Source organism: Microcaecilia unicolor, chromosome 2 (assembly GCF_901765095.1).
Source record: "Microcaecilia unicolor chromosome 2, aMicUni1.1, whole genome shotgun sequence".
Lineage (NCBI taxonomy): Eukaryota > Metazoa > Chordata > Amphibia > Gymnophiona > Siphonopidae > Microcaecilia > Microcaecilia unicolor.
Genome location: NC_044032.1, coordinates 66,398,272 through 66,415,435, shown reverse-complemented (window position 1 = coordinate 66,415,435; position 17,164 = coordinate 66,398,272). Strand labels below are relative to the sequence as shown.

At 44.1% G+C, this 17,164-nt stretch overlaps 1 protein-coding gene across 1 annotated transcript in view; it reads left to right on the top strand.

Annotated features, from left to right (window-relative positions):
• ZFR (zinc finger RNA binding protein) overlaps positions 1–17,164 on the top strand; it is a 306,684-nt gene that overhangs the window by 183,702 nt on the left and 105,818 nt on the right. The window contains 1 exon segment of the mRNA XM_030193005.1: positions 14,112–14,274. Coding sequence (XP_030048865.1) covers positions 14,112–14,274 — 163 coding nt within the window.

Sequence of the window (17,164 nt, the reverse complement as noted above, 5' to 3'; positions counted from 1 at the left end):
CGGAGTTGGTCACTGTCGGACGCTGCCGCGTGGAAACGAACATCGCGTGCACCAACTTCCACCCTCCCCCCCCCCCATCCCCGCCGCCGCTCCCGCCCTCCTCCATATCGGGCCCCCTGCACTGACCTGACAGCGCCTCTCACCTCCGTGTGGAAGCGCTGCAGGCAGCAGCAGAGCGATCTACTGCTGCCTGCAGCGCTTTTCACTTGGAGGTGAGAGGCGCTGTCAGGTCAGTGCAGGGGGCCCGGCACGGAGGGGGGAGGGAGTGGCAGCGAGGAGGGTAGCTGGAAATCTTGCCCGTTTTTACGGGCTTAATGGCTAGTAGAGAAAGAAACGACAGGTTTTAGCAGTCTACTGAATATGTGCAGAGAAGGAGAGGAAGGAGTCGTAGATGACCCCAAGGTTACGAGCTGATGAGACAGGAAGGATGAGAGTGTTATCCACAGAAATAAAGAATGGGGGAGGAGGAGAGGTTAGTTTAGGGGGAAAGATAAGAAGCTCAGTCTTGGCCATTTTTAGTTTCAGATGGCGCTGAGACATCCAGGCAGCAATGTCAGACAGCCAGGCTGATACTTTGGCCTGGGTTTCGGCTGAGATTTCTGGTGTGGAGAGGTAGATCTGGGAGTCATCAGCGTAAAGATGATACTGAAAACCATGGGATGAGATCAGAGAACCAAGAGAAGAAGTATAGATGGAGAAAAGAAGAATCCCAGGACAGATCCCTGAGGTACACCAACTGACAGTGGGATAGAAGTAGAGGAGGATCCACTAGAGTATACACTAAAGTTACGCTGGGAAAGATAAGAAGAAAACCAGGAAAGAACAGAGCCCCGAATCCAAGTGAGGACAGCGTATCAAGGAGTAGGCTGTGATCAACAGTGTCAAAAGCAGCAGATAGATTGAGAAGGATGAGGATAGAATAGAGACCTTTGGATCTGGCCGGGAACAGATCATTGGAGACTTTAGCAAGCTCTGTTTCAGTTGAATGAAGGGGGCGAAAGCCAGATTGAAGTGTCTCAAGAGTAGCTTGAGATGAAGGAAAGTCAAGGCAACGGCAGTGAACAGCATGTTCAAGTATCTTGGATAGGAAAGGGAGGAGGGAGATGGGGCGATAGTTGGAAGGACAGGTAGGGTCCAATGAAGGTTTTTTAAAGAGTGGTGTGCCTACAGCATGTTTGAAGGCATCAGGAACAGTCGCAGTGGAAAATGAAAGATTGAGGATATGACATAAAAGGGATGACAGTAGGAGAGATAGTGTTAAGTAGATGGGTGGGAATAGGATCAGAGGAACAGGTAGTTAGTTTCGAGGAGGAAATAAGATGTGTAGTTTCCTCTTCAGTGATTTCAGAAAAGGAAGCAGGTGTTGAAGGGTTGAGAGAATGGACTAAGGAAAGGAGATGTGGAGGTGACCTGGTTGAGAATTCAAGTATCCTGCATCCACAGAAGGGGTGATGTTGCCAACCTGGCAGATTCCAAGCACAGAGGTCTCTTGAAGAAACTTCTGCACATGTTTGGGGATTCCTGCCATATTGTATATACTGTACGTTCTATTGCGCATTCAGTCGCAGTTATACCCATTGGCAGTCGCCTGTTAGTTGCCAATGTGTATCACTATTGCACATATACTTTGTATTTCAGAATTTGATTTTGCTTCTCAGTGTTTTACCATGTCAGGACACAAACCGGGTTTTAAGTGGTGTGACAGTTGTACTCGTAAAATGTCAAATTCTGACTTTCACACCAGCTGTTTACAATTTATGGGAAAAGATCACAATGTGATCTCTTGCCCAGAATGTAGAAGAATGTCACCACAAGCTATCGATATCAGTGAACTGAAACATCATTTTCTCCATCCTTGTCACCCTTTGCTTCAAAACCGAGACAGTCTCATAAAAAGAAGCATTCATCTAGTAAATTAAAGAAATCGCCACAGGGAAAAAAAAAAAAAAGACAGCTCAAATACCATCATTAGCTTCATCTGATTTTTTGCCACAATTGCCTACCTTACACACATGTGTCCCCAGACTGAGTACACATAGAGCATGTAAGCGTACAGGGGGAATTGACTGCATTGGAGCAAGTGTTTTCCCTGGAGCAGGATACTCTCCCCAGCGCAGAGAATCTCTGGCACAGCAAAGCTCTTGTCATATGTCATCGACTCCATGTATGGCAGGGTTTTCCCCAGCACCTCTCTCTTCCAATGATGTCATATGCCTTCCTCAATTCAGAGACTCCCAGCTCAGAACACCTGTCATCATAACTCTCCTGCTTCTCACTCGGCGCAGAGGCACAAACATCAACACTGGCATGCTACTACAGGATCATATCACTCTGAGCATAGGAGCAGATCAACTACATGTTCCAGATCTTCTGTTTCTTCATATTACTCGAACCCACATTCTGCAAGTGACTCTCTTCCAAAGCTGAAAGTGCAACACAAACAATCTCAGCACCGTTCTTCATCAGAGCTCCGTAAAGAAGTGCTAGATCTTTGGAAGACATTTTTTTGAACCAACAAGCCCATGCTTCAAAAGTAACTTTGCCGAAGAGGGCTTTAACTCTATTGGAACACTATCCAGATATCCAAAGTGCAGGAAAAGATCTTGGTCCATTTCAACTCCTTCCTCTATGGAGGCGCATTCAGATTGGAGTGAGTCTTCTGCTGTTCAGGTCAAGCGTTCTCGTGATCGGCCTTCATGCTCTTCTCCATTTTCAAACAGAGGAACCCCTGGTTTTGCCATCTGTCCCTTCTATGCTGGAGCAGGTAAAAATGGCACAACTGGTGGACACTAATTACCCAAAATTCTTGCTTTAGATGGTAAAAACTTTGGATATTCCATCTATGTCAAAGCCTGACCGAAGAGCAAAATGTTTGGGGTTTTTACATTATTCAGATGCACCTAGGGAAATCCAGATCCATAAATTCCCAGTGGAAAATCACAAGTTGGTGTGGACCACTCCTTTTTACTTCGTGCCCAACTGAAAAGAGCCTTGACACAAAATATAAAGTAGAAGAGTTGTTGGGTCATTAGAAATCACAACTTCCACACCGATCAATGGTGGTAAAGTCAGCAATTTGAAAATATAAACGCTCTAAAGATTTATCCAATTTCCTCCTAGTAAGGAATATAAATTGATTTTATGGGGAAGAAAGTTTACAAGAATACTATGCCCTCAATGAGAATCATAGTGCATTAATTCCATTATACCTGATATGTGTATAACTTTCTGAAGAGGTTGCATACATTTGCGGCATCTCTTTCCTTGTTAGAGAAAAATGCACCGACCCTGCTTTTATCAGAGATAGAGGACTGTTCTAAAAATATGATTTGTTTATCACATGATTCATATGATATGGTGATAAAGAGGGGCAACGCTAGACATCTAGCGTGGCTAAAATCTTCTGCCCTTGGAAGTGATGTTCATGACAAGGTGGCAGATACTCCTTGCAGTAGAGAAAATGTTTTTGGAGACAAGGTCAAGGAAATAATTGATGCCGTAACGGATGATTGCAATACCCTTGACACCCTGGAAGATGACAAAAGTGAACAGAACAAAAAATCTAACAGGTTATCAACCTATTATCAATCTAAAAGAACACATACCCCTAAGGAATCTTATAAGTATTACAGGTCATATAACCATCAGAGATCCAACAAGCAGCAGAGACACCAACAGAGTCCGAGAACATGCAAGGATAAAAAGCTCAAAGGCCATCCCAGATCCAGCAAGCAGCAGAGACACCAACAAAGTCAGAGAACATCTAAGGATAAAAAGCTCAAAGGCCATCCCAGATCCAGCAAGCAAAGCAGAATCCTAGTTTTTGATGCTCCACTGTGCCAGAGAGACCAGTGAGGTAGCGTCTAAGATACTTTTACTACCGATGGTCCAGTATAACAAAAGATTCATGGATACTCAGTATTGTAAAAAAAGAGATACCGTTTAAATTTCCTGAGCCTTCCTCTTTGGGAAACCGACATCAGTACCTCTATCTACTACCCAGCAAGTATTGCTGCAGTCTGAAGTGGAACATCTTTTGAAAGCAGAGGCAGTAGAAGAGGTCCCTCATCTCCAACTACAGGGATTTTACTCAAGATTCTTTTTGATCCCTAAAAAAACAGGGGGGTTTGTGTCCAATTTTGGATCTTAGGAGACTCAAAAAGTTTATAAAAAGGTTCAAACTGAACTCCCTTCAAACAATTCTACCCTTACTTCAGGTGTGCAGTTGGTTGGTCTCCTTAGATCTGAAGGATGCATACTTTCATGTACCCATTCACAAGGCTTTCAGGAAATGTTTACGTTTCATCCTTTCAGGAAAGGCTTATCAATTCAAGGTCCTTCCATTTGGCCTTTCTTCAGCCTCTCGAGTATTCACAAAGTGTGTAGTTGCAGCAATTGCACGTCTACACAAACAAGCAGTTTGTTTCCTTATCTGGATAATTGGTTAATCATGGCTATGACTCAGGAAGAGATGTTAGAAGCTCTTTTCCGGAGATGGGAAGGCGGTAGAACGAGAGGACATGAAATGAGATTGAAGGGGGGCAGACTCAAGAAAAATGTCAGGAAGTATTTTGCCAAGGTCAGGCTCACTAGTCTTTAATTTCCCGGATCTCCTCTGGAAGCGTTTTTAAAAATCGACGTTACATTGGCCACCCTCCAATCTTCCAGATCATGCTTTATTTTAAAGATTAATTGCATATTACTAACAATAGTTTCGCAAGTTCATTTTTCAATTCTATCAGTACTCTGAGATGAATACTGTCCGGTTCAGGAGATTTGCTACTCTTCCGTTTTGTCAGATTGAGCCCATTACATCCTCCAGGTTTATAGAGATTTCATTCAGTTTCTCCAACTTGTCAGCTCTGAATACCATTTCTGGCACCAGTATCTCTCCCAAATCTTCCTTGGTGAAGACTGAAGCAAAGAATTCATTTAATCTCTCCACTATGGCTTTGTCTTCCCTGATTGCCCCTTTACCCCTGCACACACTGGCTCTGTGTCATCCATCAGGGGCAGCACAAACCTAACAGACATGTGTCAACATTGGCAAAGGAACTCTGTCCTTCAGATCCACACAGAGCCAACACTGTAGTAGACACGCTCTTCCACATACTTCCCAAGACGAGTACTTTGAAGAGTCAGACTTGAACCTCTCCTAGGAGAACAAGAGCCACACAGACTCTCAGCTGAGTACTCCTAAGGCATTCTATCACCACCTCAAAGATCCATCCTAATTACCAATCAACGAAACTCAAGCCTGAACTGAATAAAACCTAACTCTCTATACTCAACTATCAAAGCCTACTCTACCTCGAATGAACTTTTAACGCAATACTACTTTATCTCTTATTCCGAATATGAACTGTTTATACTTGACTGCTTAATCTACTATGTCAATCATGATCTTTAATGTAATACCACTTGTATCTCTCACTCCAGAATGGCAATCGCCATGACGGAACAATATAAGCCACATTGAGCCTGCAAATAGGTGAGAAAACGTGGGATACAAATGCAGCAAATAAATAAAGTATCCCCATAAAGTATATGCTTCCTGGTTTGTTCACAAGATGATACAGGCCATACCCTTCACACTGGAGACTAAAGAGGAACCTTGTTCAGAACTCTTTGATGTTCTAGATTGACGCTCCTCCTAGAGAGGGACTCACTGTCCCCCTTCATATGGTTATGAAAGATTATCTTTTCAAAAATTGGGAAGGTTCTGTAACAGTTTAGCTTGCTTCAAAGAGAATTGATGTTATGTATAGGATACAGAAATGCACTGGGTTTGAAAAGACACAATTACCCCATCATTCCTTAGTTGTGGAATTTGCATTAAAGCTCACGCAGTGTGAGATTTCATGCTTCTGTTTCTCCAGGTAGAGAAGCTAGAACCTCTTGCTCATTGTAGGTAAACATTTAAGCCTCTATAACTAACCAGCAGCATACTGGATTGTCAACTTATTCTACAATTTTACTTGAAGTCTCTAATACAGATTGCTCTCTCCTTTGCAGACTTCCTTCCTCCTGAACAGGCTTTTGAGTTTCTTAAACTCAGGAAACTACTGGATTGTCAAGCCTTTGATGTCTGTTTTCGCATCTCCGCGTTGAGATAGCAATGCAATGTCTTTCCTGGCTCGAATTTCTGACCTAGAGTCTGCCAAGTCCAAGAATGTTTAGGAGATGTTCCTTGTCATGAAGACAACTTATTTGGGATGAGGTCGAGGAAGTGGTTGACCTGATCAAAAAACATTCAGGTTACCATTATCTCCAGACCACAGCCCTCGACTTCTGCTTCTGCCGCTTCTCTCTTCTAGAAGATTTTCAGGAGGATTTGGGTGTTCTAATTATTACACATCTAAGCCTCGTTATACTCCTACTTGCATCTCCTTAGAGAACTGTGTCCCAATGTCAGGCCCCTCATCAGCCTAAATAGCAAACCAGTTTTTGACTCCTTCCTAGAGAACATTGCCACCATTCAGTTGTCCATACCAAGCTACCCTACTAGTGGGAGGCAGGCTGATCCTATTCCAAGAGAGGCGACCCTTCAACTTCCCACCCAGCGGGTACTTCAGCTCATTGGCACAGTTACGCTCTGCGTTGGAACGAAGGCCTCCTGATCATTCACCAAAAGTCTTGTTTCAACCTCCCTCCAAATGATGGGTTTTAGGAGGAGCTCTCTGCCCTCCTCCAGTAGAATGCAATAGAACCAGTTCCTCTGCTAGAGAGGGGTCAAGGGTTTTGCTTCAGGTACTTTCTCATATTGAAAAAGATGGTGGGAGCGCGACCAATTCTTGATCTATGGGATTTAAACAAATATCCGCTCAAAGAAGAATTCTGCATGATTTCCCTGGGATCACTTCTTCCCGTGATCCACTCAATGACAGGCTTTGCTCTCTAGACCTAAAAGAGGCATTACCCCCATATCTATTCTTCCTGCTCACAGAAGTTTGTTGCGTTTCCACTTTAGGTCTCTGCATTACCAATACAAAGTCTTGCCCATTCCATTTTGCCAGAGCTCCTTGTGTTTCACAGAATGCTTGATAGTGGTAGCTGCAACACTCCACCGATGTAAGCATACATGTTTTTACCTACCTCGACAACTGGTTGATCCAAAACAACCTTCCAACAGTCGGCACAATATTTCCATTCTCTCTGTCTTCTAGAGCTCGTTGCATTTGTAATGAATACCCAAATCACGTCTTCAACTGATTCAGACCTTGCAGTTCATCGGGGCTCTCCTGGGCACTGTTCAAGTTTGAGCCTTTCTCCCACAGTCAAGAGTAGACACTATAGTTTTTGTCTGCTCATATTTCCAGTTCCAACCAAGTTTCTGCTTATCTGATTCTCTGCCTATTTGGCCACATGGCTTCAGCAGTCCATGTAACACCATTGGTGCGGCTCCATTTCTGAATACCTCAGTGGACTCTCTCCTCTCAGTGGTCTTAAGCCATGGTGCCACTTTGAGCCCATATTCGGGTTACCTTACAACTGCATCACTCTTTACAATGGTGGATAATTCCACAGAATCTCACCCAGAGACTTCTGTTTCAGCCTCCTCCACGTCACAAAGTCTCACCACGGATGCCAGTATGGTAGGTTTGGGTGCTCATGTTGAGGGCCTTCATACATAAGGTTCTTGGTCCCCAAAGGAGAAATGGCATTATATCAATCTCCTGGAATTACAAGCAGTCTGGAACACACTCAGAACTTTTCCTCAATCAGATAGCTCTCGTTCATATGGACAACCAGGTTGCAATGCATTATCTGAATAAACAAGGGGGAACAGGTTCTTATCTACTCTATTAACAAGCATTTCAGATATGGACTTGGGCAACTTCTCGAAACATTTCTATAAGTGTTGTTTACTTAGCTGGCAAGCAGAATGCTATGGTGGACAAACTGAGCAGTCTTTCAACCTCACAAGTGGTCCCTCAGGATTCTGGTGTCTCTTCAAATCTTCTGACAGGGTGGGGGCCCCAGTGATAGACCTTTTTGCGTTTCCTCAGAACAAGCGCCCCATATTCTGCTCCAGGCTCTGTGCTCACAACTATATAGTCCCTGGATGCCTTCCTTCTTTATTGGGTAACAGATCTTATATATACTTTCCCTCCACTGTCTCTCATTAGGAAAGCTGTGTCTAGACCAAGGGACCATGATCTTAATTGCTCTCTACTGGTCACATCAGATCTGGTTCCTTCAAGGAACTGTTGAGGTTAGATCCCTTTCCAACCCTGATAATGCGGAATGAGGGGTCATTCCTGCATCCAGACCCCTGCTCTCTGGCCCTAATGGCGTGGTTCTTGGCGACATACTTCACTGCTTTAGATGTTCCAAACGGTGTCCCTAGGATACTCTTAGCCTCTAGGAAACCTTCTACACAAAATGTCATTGCAAATGGAAAAGATTTTCCCTCTGGTGTACAGCCAGAACATTCGACCCTACTATGTGCTCTCTACCTTCCCTTATGAAGTACCTCCACCCTCTTTCTAATTCTGACCTCAAAACTAACTCAGAGTATACTTGAGAGCTATTAGTGCTTTCCATTCAAAGGTTAATAATAAACCAATTTTTGTTCATCCCTGGATAGTTAGACTGTTGAAAGATTTATTTCATACCAAACTTCACCTCTGGTAGTATGGATCTAAATGACATCACAGTTATCATGAAACCTCTATTTGACTCCTGTTCTCTGAAATTCTTCACTTGAAAAGTACTGTTCTTAATAGCAGTTACTTCTGCCAGACAAGTAAATGCACTTTAAGCTCTTGTGGCAGACCCACCCTACACCAGGTTCTGCCACAACAGAGTTGTTCTCTGAACTACAGAGTTGCACAGGGACAGAAATCCAACTCATCCTTGCTGGAAATCCAGCCTGGCCTCACAAGTAATCTCTTCCATCCCTGCCCATCCCCATAACCTTCTGAAGTAAGTTTTGTTTTTGAGTTTTTGAATGTTAAGTCACAAATGTGCCAAAACTGGCATAAAACCAATATCTTCTCCCCCCACCCCACCCATTTCCCCAACCTCAAACCAAGAGGATGATGTGACCAGCAATCACCCCATGATCATGACACACACACGGCAAGCCAGCCACCAGTACCACTAGCCACCGCTACCCAGAACTTTCCAAACTAGTTTAAACATTTAGAACTTCCATCCATTTCCATATTACTATATACTCTTCTTGTAGTGCAGTTGATAGATATGTCAATGTAAAAGGAGGCAAATTAACAGCAGAAACTCCCAGTACTTCAATTAATTATTTTCTCATCAGTATATTAATTAACATACTTAATCCCCAATCCCCTCTGCTTTGTTTTGCAAGCAACTGAAAACAAAAGACACAAAAGCCAGAATGGTATGGTGGTGGTACCTATTAAATTCTAGAGGTCAGCTCCCTCCCCTTTCTCAACCTCCCCCCTCCCCCTGCGCACAATTCCAGTGCCGCTCCCCGCTCCTTCCTCACCCCCCCCCCCCCCCCCCCCAAGTCCAATGCTGATCCCTCTCCTTCCCTCAAACACCCCACCCACAAGTCCAACACTGATCCCTCTCCTTCCTTCAAACCTCCCCACCCACAAGTCCGATGCTGCTCCCTCTCTCTCCTCAAACCCTGCCCCCATGTTCAATCCTTCTCCTTCCCTCAAAACCCTCACCACACACAAGTCCAACAGAGCTCCCTCACTTCCTAAGTCCAGCGCTGGTTTCTCTTTTCCCTTCTCCCTCCCTCCTTGGTCTGTCAAATCTGTGTTGTCTGCTGGCCTCTGCAGCATTAACAGACTGCTTGGGCCGGCACTGGATCCTTCCTTCTGCTGCATCCCGCCCCTGTAACACAACTTCTGTGTACCCATGGGCGGGACCCAACAGAGAGAAGGACTCTGCACCAGCCCAGGCAGTCAGTTAATGCTGCAGAGGCCAGCAGACAATGGAGGTTTGACCGGGGAGGGAGGAGGAAGAAGAGAAAGCTGTGTTGGACTTGGGTGAAGGAAGGAGAGAGTAGCGCTGGTCTTTGCAGTGGGAGGGGAGAAAGACATGCCGCACAATTTTTTTTCTTTTAAACGTTGGTCTAAAGTGACAGCAAGGCTGACTACACTTCAACGGAAACCCCATAAGAACTGCTTCCATTCCCATGGGATTCCCACGAACCCGGAGGGGATTCCCGCAGACCCTGTTGCCATGCAGATCTCTACCTGAACCCACCCCAAATTTCTCCCTAAAGTGACATAGGGTAAAATCACAACTTTCCAGCAAACAAAAGAAAATTCTGTACAATCTTACTCCACCAGAAAGAGCGGCCATAAGAACTCTACAAACTAACCAGAGCATTATCATCAAACCCGCAGACAAAGAAGGCTCAGTGGTGATTATGGACACAAAAAAATACATTGAAGGGCACATACTACAGGAAACTGAGGATCCCACACAGGATTATACAAAGCAGCTGAAAGACCTGATCAGAACGTTTCCTAAACAAGTAAAGCCACATCTGAAGAAACTCATACCAAACCAGCCTTCTGTGGGCACATTCTACATGCTACCCAAAATCCACAAACCTGTAAACCCTGGCAGACCAATCATATCGGGTATTGGCACACTCACGGAGGAATATCATCTAGACTCATAGAGGGAGCTCTGAAACCTCTCATGCATAAAACAAACAGCTTTCATTCAAGACACCACAGATTTTCTGAATAAATTGAAAAATATCAAGCAATTACCACCAAGTACCCTTCTGGTCATGATGGATATAGAATCACTATACAGCAACATTCCCCATGCGGATGGCATAGCTACATGTGAGAAACTCCTAAAAACACCCACACTGGGCCAACAAGGCTAAAGTATGTAATGGACATAACTCAACTCTTCCATTGTACGATTCCCTAATTGTGGCTGTGCCACATGAACTTTATCCTACCACAACATCACTTTAGAGTGGAACAGGTGGATGTGAAGCGTCTGTTCACGCTTTCCAATAATACTAGGATTAGGGGGCATGCGATTAAACTACAGTGTAGTAAATTTAAAACAAATCGGAGAAAATTTTTCTTCACCCAACGTGTAATTAAATCTGGAATTCATTGCCGGAAAATGTGGTGAAGGCGGTTAGCTTAGCAGAGTTTAAAAAGGGGTTAGACCGTTTCCTAAAGGACAAGTCCATAAACCGCTACTAAACGGACTTGGAAAAATCCAAAATTCCAGGAATAACATGTATAGAATGTTTGTACGTTTGGGAAGCTTGCCAGGTGCCCTTTGCCTGGATTGGCCGCTGTCGTGGACAAGATGCTGGGCTCGATGGACCCTTGGTCTTTTCCCAGTATGGCATTGCTTATGTACTTATGTACTTATATTTGTTCTCACCGGAGCCGGCAAACGCCTCTCTGGTACTATGTAAGCCACATTGAGCCTACAAATATGTGGGATACAAATGTAACAAATCAATCAATCAATACTCACCAGAAACCATTACAAAACTAATCAAATTTATTTTAACTAACAACTATTTCTGCTTTAACAATGATATCTCTCTACAAATAATGGGCACTGCGATGGGCACCAAGACAGCACCCCAATATGCCAACCTCTTTATGGCTGAGCTGGAAGAGACATTTTTGAACACATACCAGACCAAACCCCTAAAATACTACCAGCACATCAATGACATTTTTATGATTTGGACTGGGGGAAGAAACTCTGAAAGAATTTTACAATTCCTTCAATACATACCATCCTACAATCAGATTCAAAATTGACTACTCCCCAGAAAGTGTCAATTTTTTGGACACCACAGTCTCAATCAGTGATGGATATATACAAACATCCATATACAAGAAACCCACAGACAGATGCAGCTACCTCCTCAACTCCAGCTTCCACCCTTCACATACAAAAAGATCCGTTATTTACAGCCAAGCCACAAGATACCACTGTATCTGCTCTGACCCAGGGTACAGAGACAGACACCTCGAAATCCTGACTTCATCCTTCGAACATAAAGGCTAGAACCCCAAAATAATCTCCAAGAATATTGCCTCCTCCCTCAAAACACCCTGGGAAAATCTGCTACAGTACAAAGAAAAAAAAAGCTACAGACAGAATCCCTCTTATAGTGACATACAACCCAGAGCTGGAAAAAATTAAGAAAAATCATAAAAGATCTACAGCCTGTACTCCAGGAGGATGAATTCCTGAAAGAGATATTCCCATCCCCACCAGTGCTGGCCTTCCGACAGCCACCCAACTTAAAACACAAGCTAATTAGAAGTAAGCTCCCAACACAGGCTCAAAAAGAAAAGAATGGCACACATCCTTGCAATATATCCTGCTGCAAACTATGCCAAAACATTTCACAGGACCCCACAGTCATTCACAAAGGAAAAATATTCAGCATTAAAGAATCTTTCACGTGCTCATCTTCCAATGTGGTATATATCATTCAGTGTAAAATATGCAACAAAAGCTGCTACATTGGAGAAACAAGTCAGATGCTAAAGAAGAGATTTAATTTACATAGACACCATATGAAAAATGCTAGTACCAATAAAGATGTCACGCCTGTGGGGCAGCACTTTACAAAACCAGAACACTGTACCAGTGATTTCATGGTGAGAATTCTGAAAGGGAACTTTAAAACAATACAGGAACGTAAGACCTTTGAAGTCAGAATGATTAAATATTTTGACACCCACCAGACAGGACTTAACAAAGATCTGGGTTTTCTAGCCCATTATAAAACATAAAATTGTACTACTTTGTCACCCTCCTGTCTCCATGCATTTCTCCCTGTCCCCCATCCACCCGACTCTTCCTGTCTCTCACCTATCCACCCCCATCCCATTAGACTGTCACTGGAATGCTTTGATGTTTCACTTATATATACTGTCATCTACCACATTTGCTTATTTCCGATCTGACGAAGAAGGGCAACCTTCGAAAGCTAATTAAGAAATGTATTAAGTTATGTCCAATAAAAAAAGGTATCATCTTATTGATTACCTTTAAAAGTGGACTAACACGGCTACCACACCTCTCTACTCCCTAAAGTGGTATCGGAGTTCCACCTCAATCAATCCATTGTACTTTCTGTCTTCTTCCCTAAGCCACACTCTCTCATCCTGGAGAAGCAGCACTGCATACCTTACACTGAAAGTGTGCTCTAGCGTATTATCTGGAGTGTACTAAACCTCATAGGGAGTCCTCCAAAAGTTTTGTATCTTTCAATCCTAACAGATTGGGAATTGCCAAATGTACTATGTTGACTTAACTGGCTGACTGTATTTCCTACATGTATTCTCAAGCTGGACTGACAGTTCATGGCCATGTCACCTTTCACAATGTAAGAACAATCGCGGCTTCAGTAGCCCATTTTCACTCTTCCTCCATTGAAGAAATTTGCAAGGCGGCAGTGTTACCAAGTTAATTATTGACATTGTGAACCTGGCAGCTAGCGAGTCTCACATTTGAGAATATTGTGCCTGCTTGTCCTCAGAGAAGCAAAGTTACTTACCTGTAGCAGGTGTTTTCCGAGGACAGCAGATATATATTCTCACAGCCCTTCCACCTCCCCTTGGAGTTATCTTCTTATCTTTCATACTATACTGCTGATCCTGCACTTGAGTGTCAGGCGGGAAGCCATCTGCACATGCATGGTGGGTGCACCTCCTTTTAAAGTGATAGTGCACTATGACATTGTCCATACTGGGCTCCATGGATGACACTACCCATATATGAGAATTTATGCTTTCTGTCCTCGGAGAACACCTGCTACGAGTAAGTATCTGTGCTATATAGTATGTTGCCACAATTTGCATTTAATAGTGTGCTGGATTGTTTTGTGCTCTTGTTTTCAGTAACTAACTATACTGCTGATCTCGTAACATCAATGTTGATACAGCAGGTGAATTTCTACAGTTTTGGGTGGAATATCTTCATATTTGATTTCATTTCTGCTCGAATAAATATTTTAAATTCCTATTGGCACGGCCAGGGAATCTAAATATTCAGCCATACAAGATGGGTAATTCAGCAAAACATGAGTATTAAAGATTTAATAATATGCTATTAGTAGAAAGTTTTATTTTGATATGTATTATGTCATTCATCTGTTTTAGACGCTATGAAGAAGACATGTATTGGAGGCGAATGGAAGAAGAACAGCATCACTGGGATGATCGTCGTAGAATGCCTGATGGAGGATATCCCCATGGTCCTCCAGGACCTCCAGGCCTACTAGGAGTAAGACCAGGAATGCCACCTCAACCACAAGGACCAGCAGTAAGTTTCTCTTTTGTTGAATATTAACATCCCCTTTGGTCCTTCAGACAAGCATTTCTTAGATGGGCATGTCATCCCACTCAGCTCTGAATAGTGGCACACGGTACCCTAATATTAAGTGATAGTTATGGTCTTCAACATTGATTATGTTTGTCCATACCGGAAATGAACTTTTTATATTTGACTAACTGCCCTTTAATTTACTCTATCATCTATGAACTTTAATGTAATACCACCTTGTAATTCTGTGATCTACGAATAACAATGCTATACCACTTTGTATTTCTCAGACCCGGAAATGGAGACCGCCATTACGGCATAATGTAAATTACTCTATCATCCATGAACATTAGTGCAATACCACTTTGTAATATACCCTATAATGTACATTCTATACCACTTTGTATTTCTCAGATCCGGAAGTGACGACTGTCACTACGGCATTATGTAAGCCACATTGAGCCTGCAAATAGGTAGGAAAATGTGGGTACAAATGCAACAAATAAATATCTAAGAAAAGTTCAGAATGGTTTCCCTGGGCACCCTTCTTCCCATGATTCAGGAAAACGATTGGCTATGCTCTCTGGACTTAAAGGATGCTTATACCCATATCTCGATACTCCCAGCTCGCAGGACGTATCTTCAGTTTCGGCTAGGAACGCAGCACTTTCAGTACTGTGCACTGCCTTTTGGTCTGGCGTCTGTACCCAGTGTGTTTACCAAGTGCCTGGCTGTAGTCGCAGTGTCACTACGCAGACTGGGAGTGCATGTCTTCCCTTGACAATTGGCTGGTGAAGAGCACATCGGAGGTGGGTGCTTTGCAGTCCATGCGAATGACTATTCAGGTGCCAGAACTACTGGGGTTCGTGATCGATTATACCAAGTCCCATCTCACCCCAGTTCAAAAATTGGAGTTCATTGGAGCACTGTTGAACACAAAGACAGCTCGAGCTTTTCTCCCCGAGGCGAAGGCAGACAATCTCTTCACCCTAGTGTCTATGGTTCGAGCGTCTCAATAGGTCACTGCTCGGCAGATGTTGAGACTTCTGGGGCACATGGCCTCTACAGTTCACGTAACTCCCATGGCACGTCTACACATGAGATCAGCTCAATGGACCCTAGCTTCCCAGTGGTATCAAGCTGCGGGCAGTCTAGAGGATGTGATCCAATTGTCCACCGACTTTCGGAATTCCATGCAGTGGTGGATGATTCGGCCCAATTTGACCTTGGGACGTCCATTCCAAATTCCTCAGCCACAGAAAGTGCTGACGACGGATGCATCCCTCCTGGGGTGGGGAGCTCATATAGATGGGCTTCACACTCAAGCATCTTGGTCCTTTCAGGAAAAAGGTCTGCAGATCAACCTCCTGGAATTAAGAGTGATATGGAACGCTCTAAAGTCTTTCAGAGACCGGCTGTCAAACCAAGTTAGATTGATTCAGAGAGACAATCAGATTACCATGTATTACACCAACAAGCAGGGGGGCACCGGATCTCGCCCTCTGTGTCAGGAAGCCATCCAGATGTGACTTTGGGTCCGCCGTCACGGTATGTTTCTCCAAGCCACTTATCTGGCAGGCGTAAACAACAGTCTGGCCGACAGAATGAGCAGGGTAATGCAACCTCACGAGTGGTCACTGAACATGGGTGTAGTCTGCAAGATCTTCTGAGCGTGGGGCACCCCCTCTTTGGATCTTTTTGTCCCTCACTTCTGTTCCAGGCTCCAGGCCCACGACAGACTAGCGTCAGATGCCTTTCTCCTGCATTGGGGAACAGGCCTTCTGTATGTGTATCCTCCCATACCTCTAGTTGGGAAGACTTTGATGAAACTCAAGCAAGACTGCGGAACCATGATTCTGATAGCTTCCTTCTGGCCGCGTCAGATTTGGTTCCCTCTTCTGGAGTTGTCCTCCGAGGAACCGTGGAGATTGGAATGTTTTCCAACCCTCATCACCCAGAACGAGGGATTGCTTCTACATCCCAACCTCCAGTCTCTGGCTCTCATGGCCTGGATGTTGAGAGCTTAGAATTCGCCTCCTTGGGTCTTTCAGAGGGTGTCTCTCGAGTCTTGCTTCAAGGAAAGATTCCATCAAGAGGTGTTACTTTTTCAAATGGAGGAGGTTTGCCGTCTGGTGCGACAGCAAGGCCCTAAATCCTCTTTCTTGTCCCTACACAGACCCTGCTTGAATACCTTATACACTTGTCAGAGTCTGGTCTCAAGACCAACTCCGTAAGAGTTCACCTTAGTGCGATTAGTGCTTTTCATCAACGTGTAGATGGTAAGCCTATCTCTGGACAGCCTTTAGTTGTTTGCTTCATGAGAGGTTTGCTTTTGTCAAAGCCCCCTGTCAAACCTCCACCAGTGTCATGGGATCTCAACGTCATTCTCACCCAGCTGATGAAGCCTCCTTTTGAACCACTGAATTCCTGCCATCTAAAGTACTTGACCTGGAAGGTCATTTTCTTGGTGGCTGTTACTTTAGCTCGGAGAGTCAGTGAGCTTCAAGCCTTGGTAGTGCATGCTCCTTACCTCAAGTTTCATCACAACAGAGTAGTCCTCCGTACTCGCCCTAAGTTCTTGCCGAAGGTGGTGTCGGACTTCCATCTGAACCAGTCAATTATCTTGCCAACATTTTTTCCCCATCCTCATACCCGCCCTGGCGAAAGCAGTTTACATACCTTGGACTGCAAGAGAGCATTGGCCTTGTACATGGAGCGGACGAAGCCCTTCAGACAGTCCGCCCAGTTGTTTGTTTCTTTCAATCCCAACAGGAGGGGAGTTGCCATCGGAAAACGCATAATCTCCAATTGGCTAGCAGATTGCATTTCTTTCACTTATGCCCAAGTTGGGCAGACCTTACAGGGTCACGTCACAGCTCATAATGTTAGA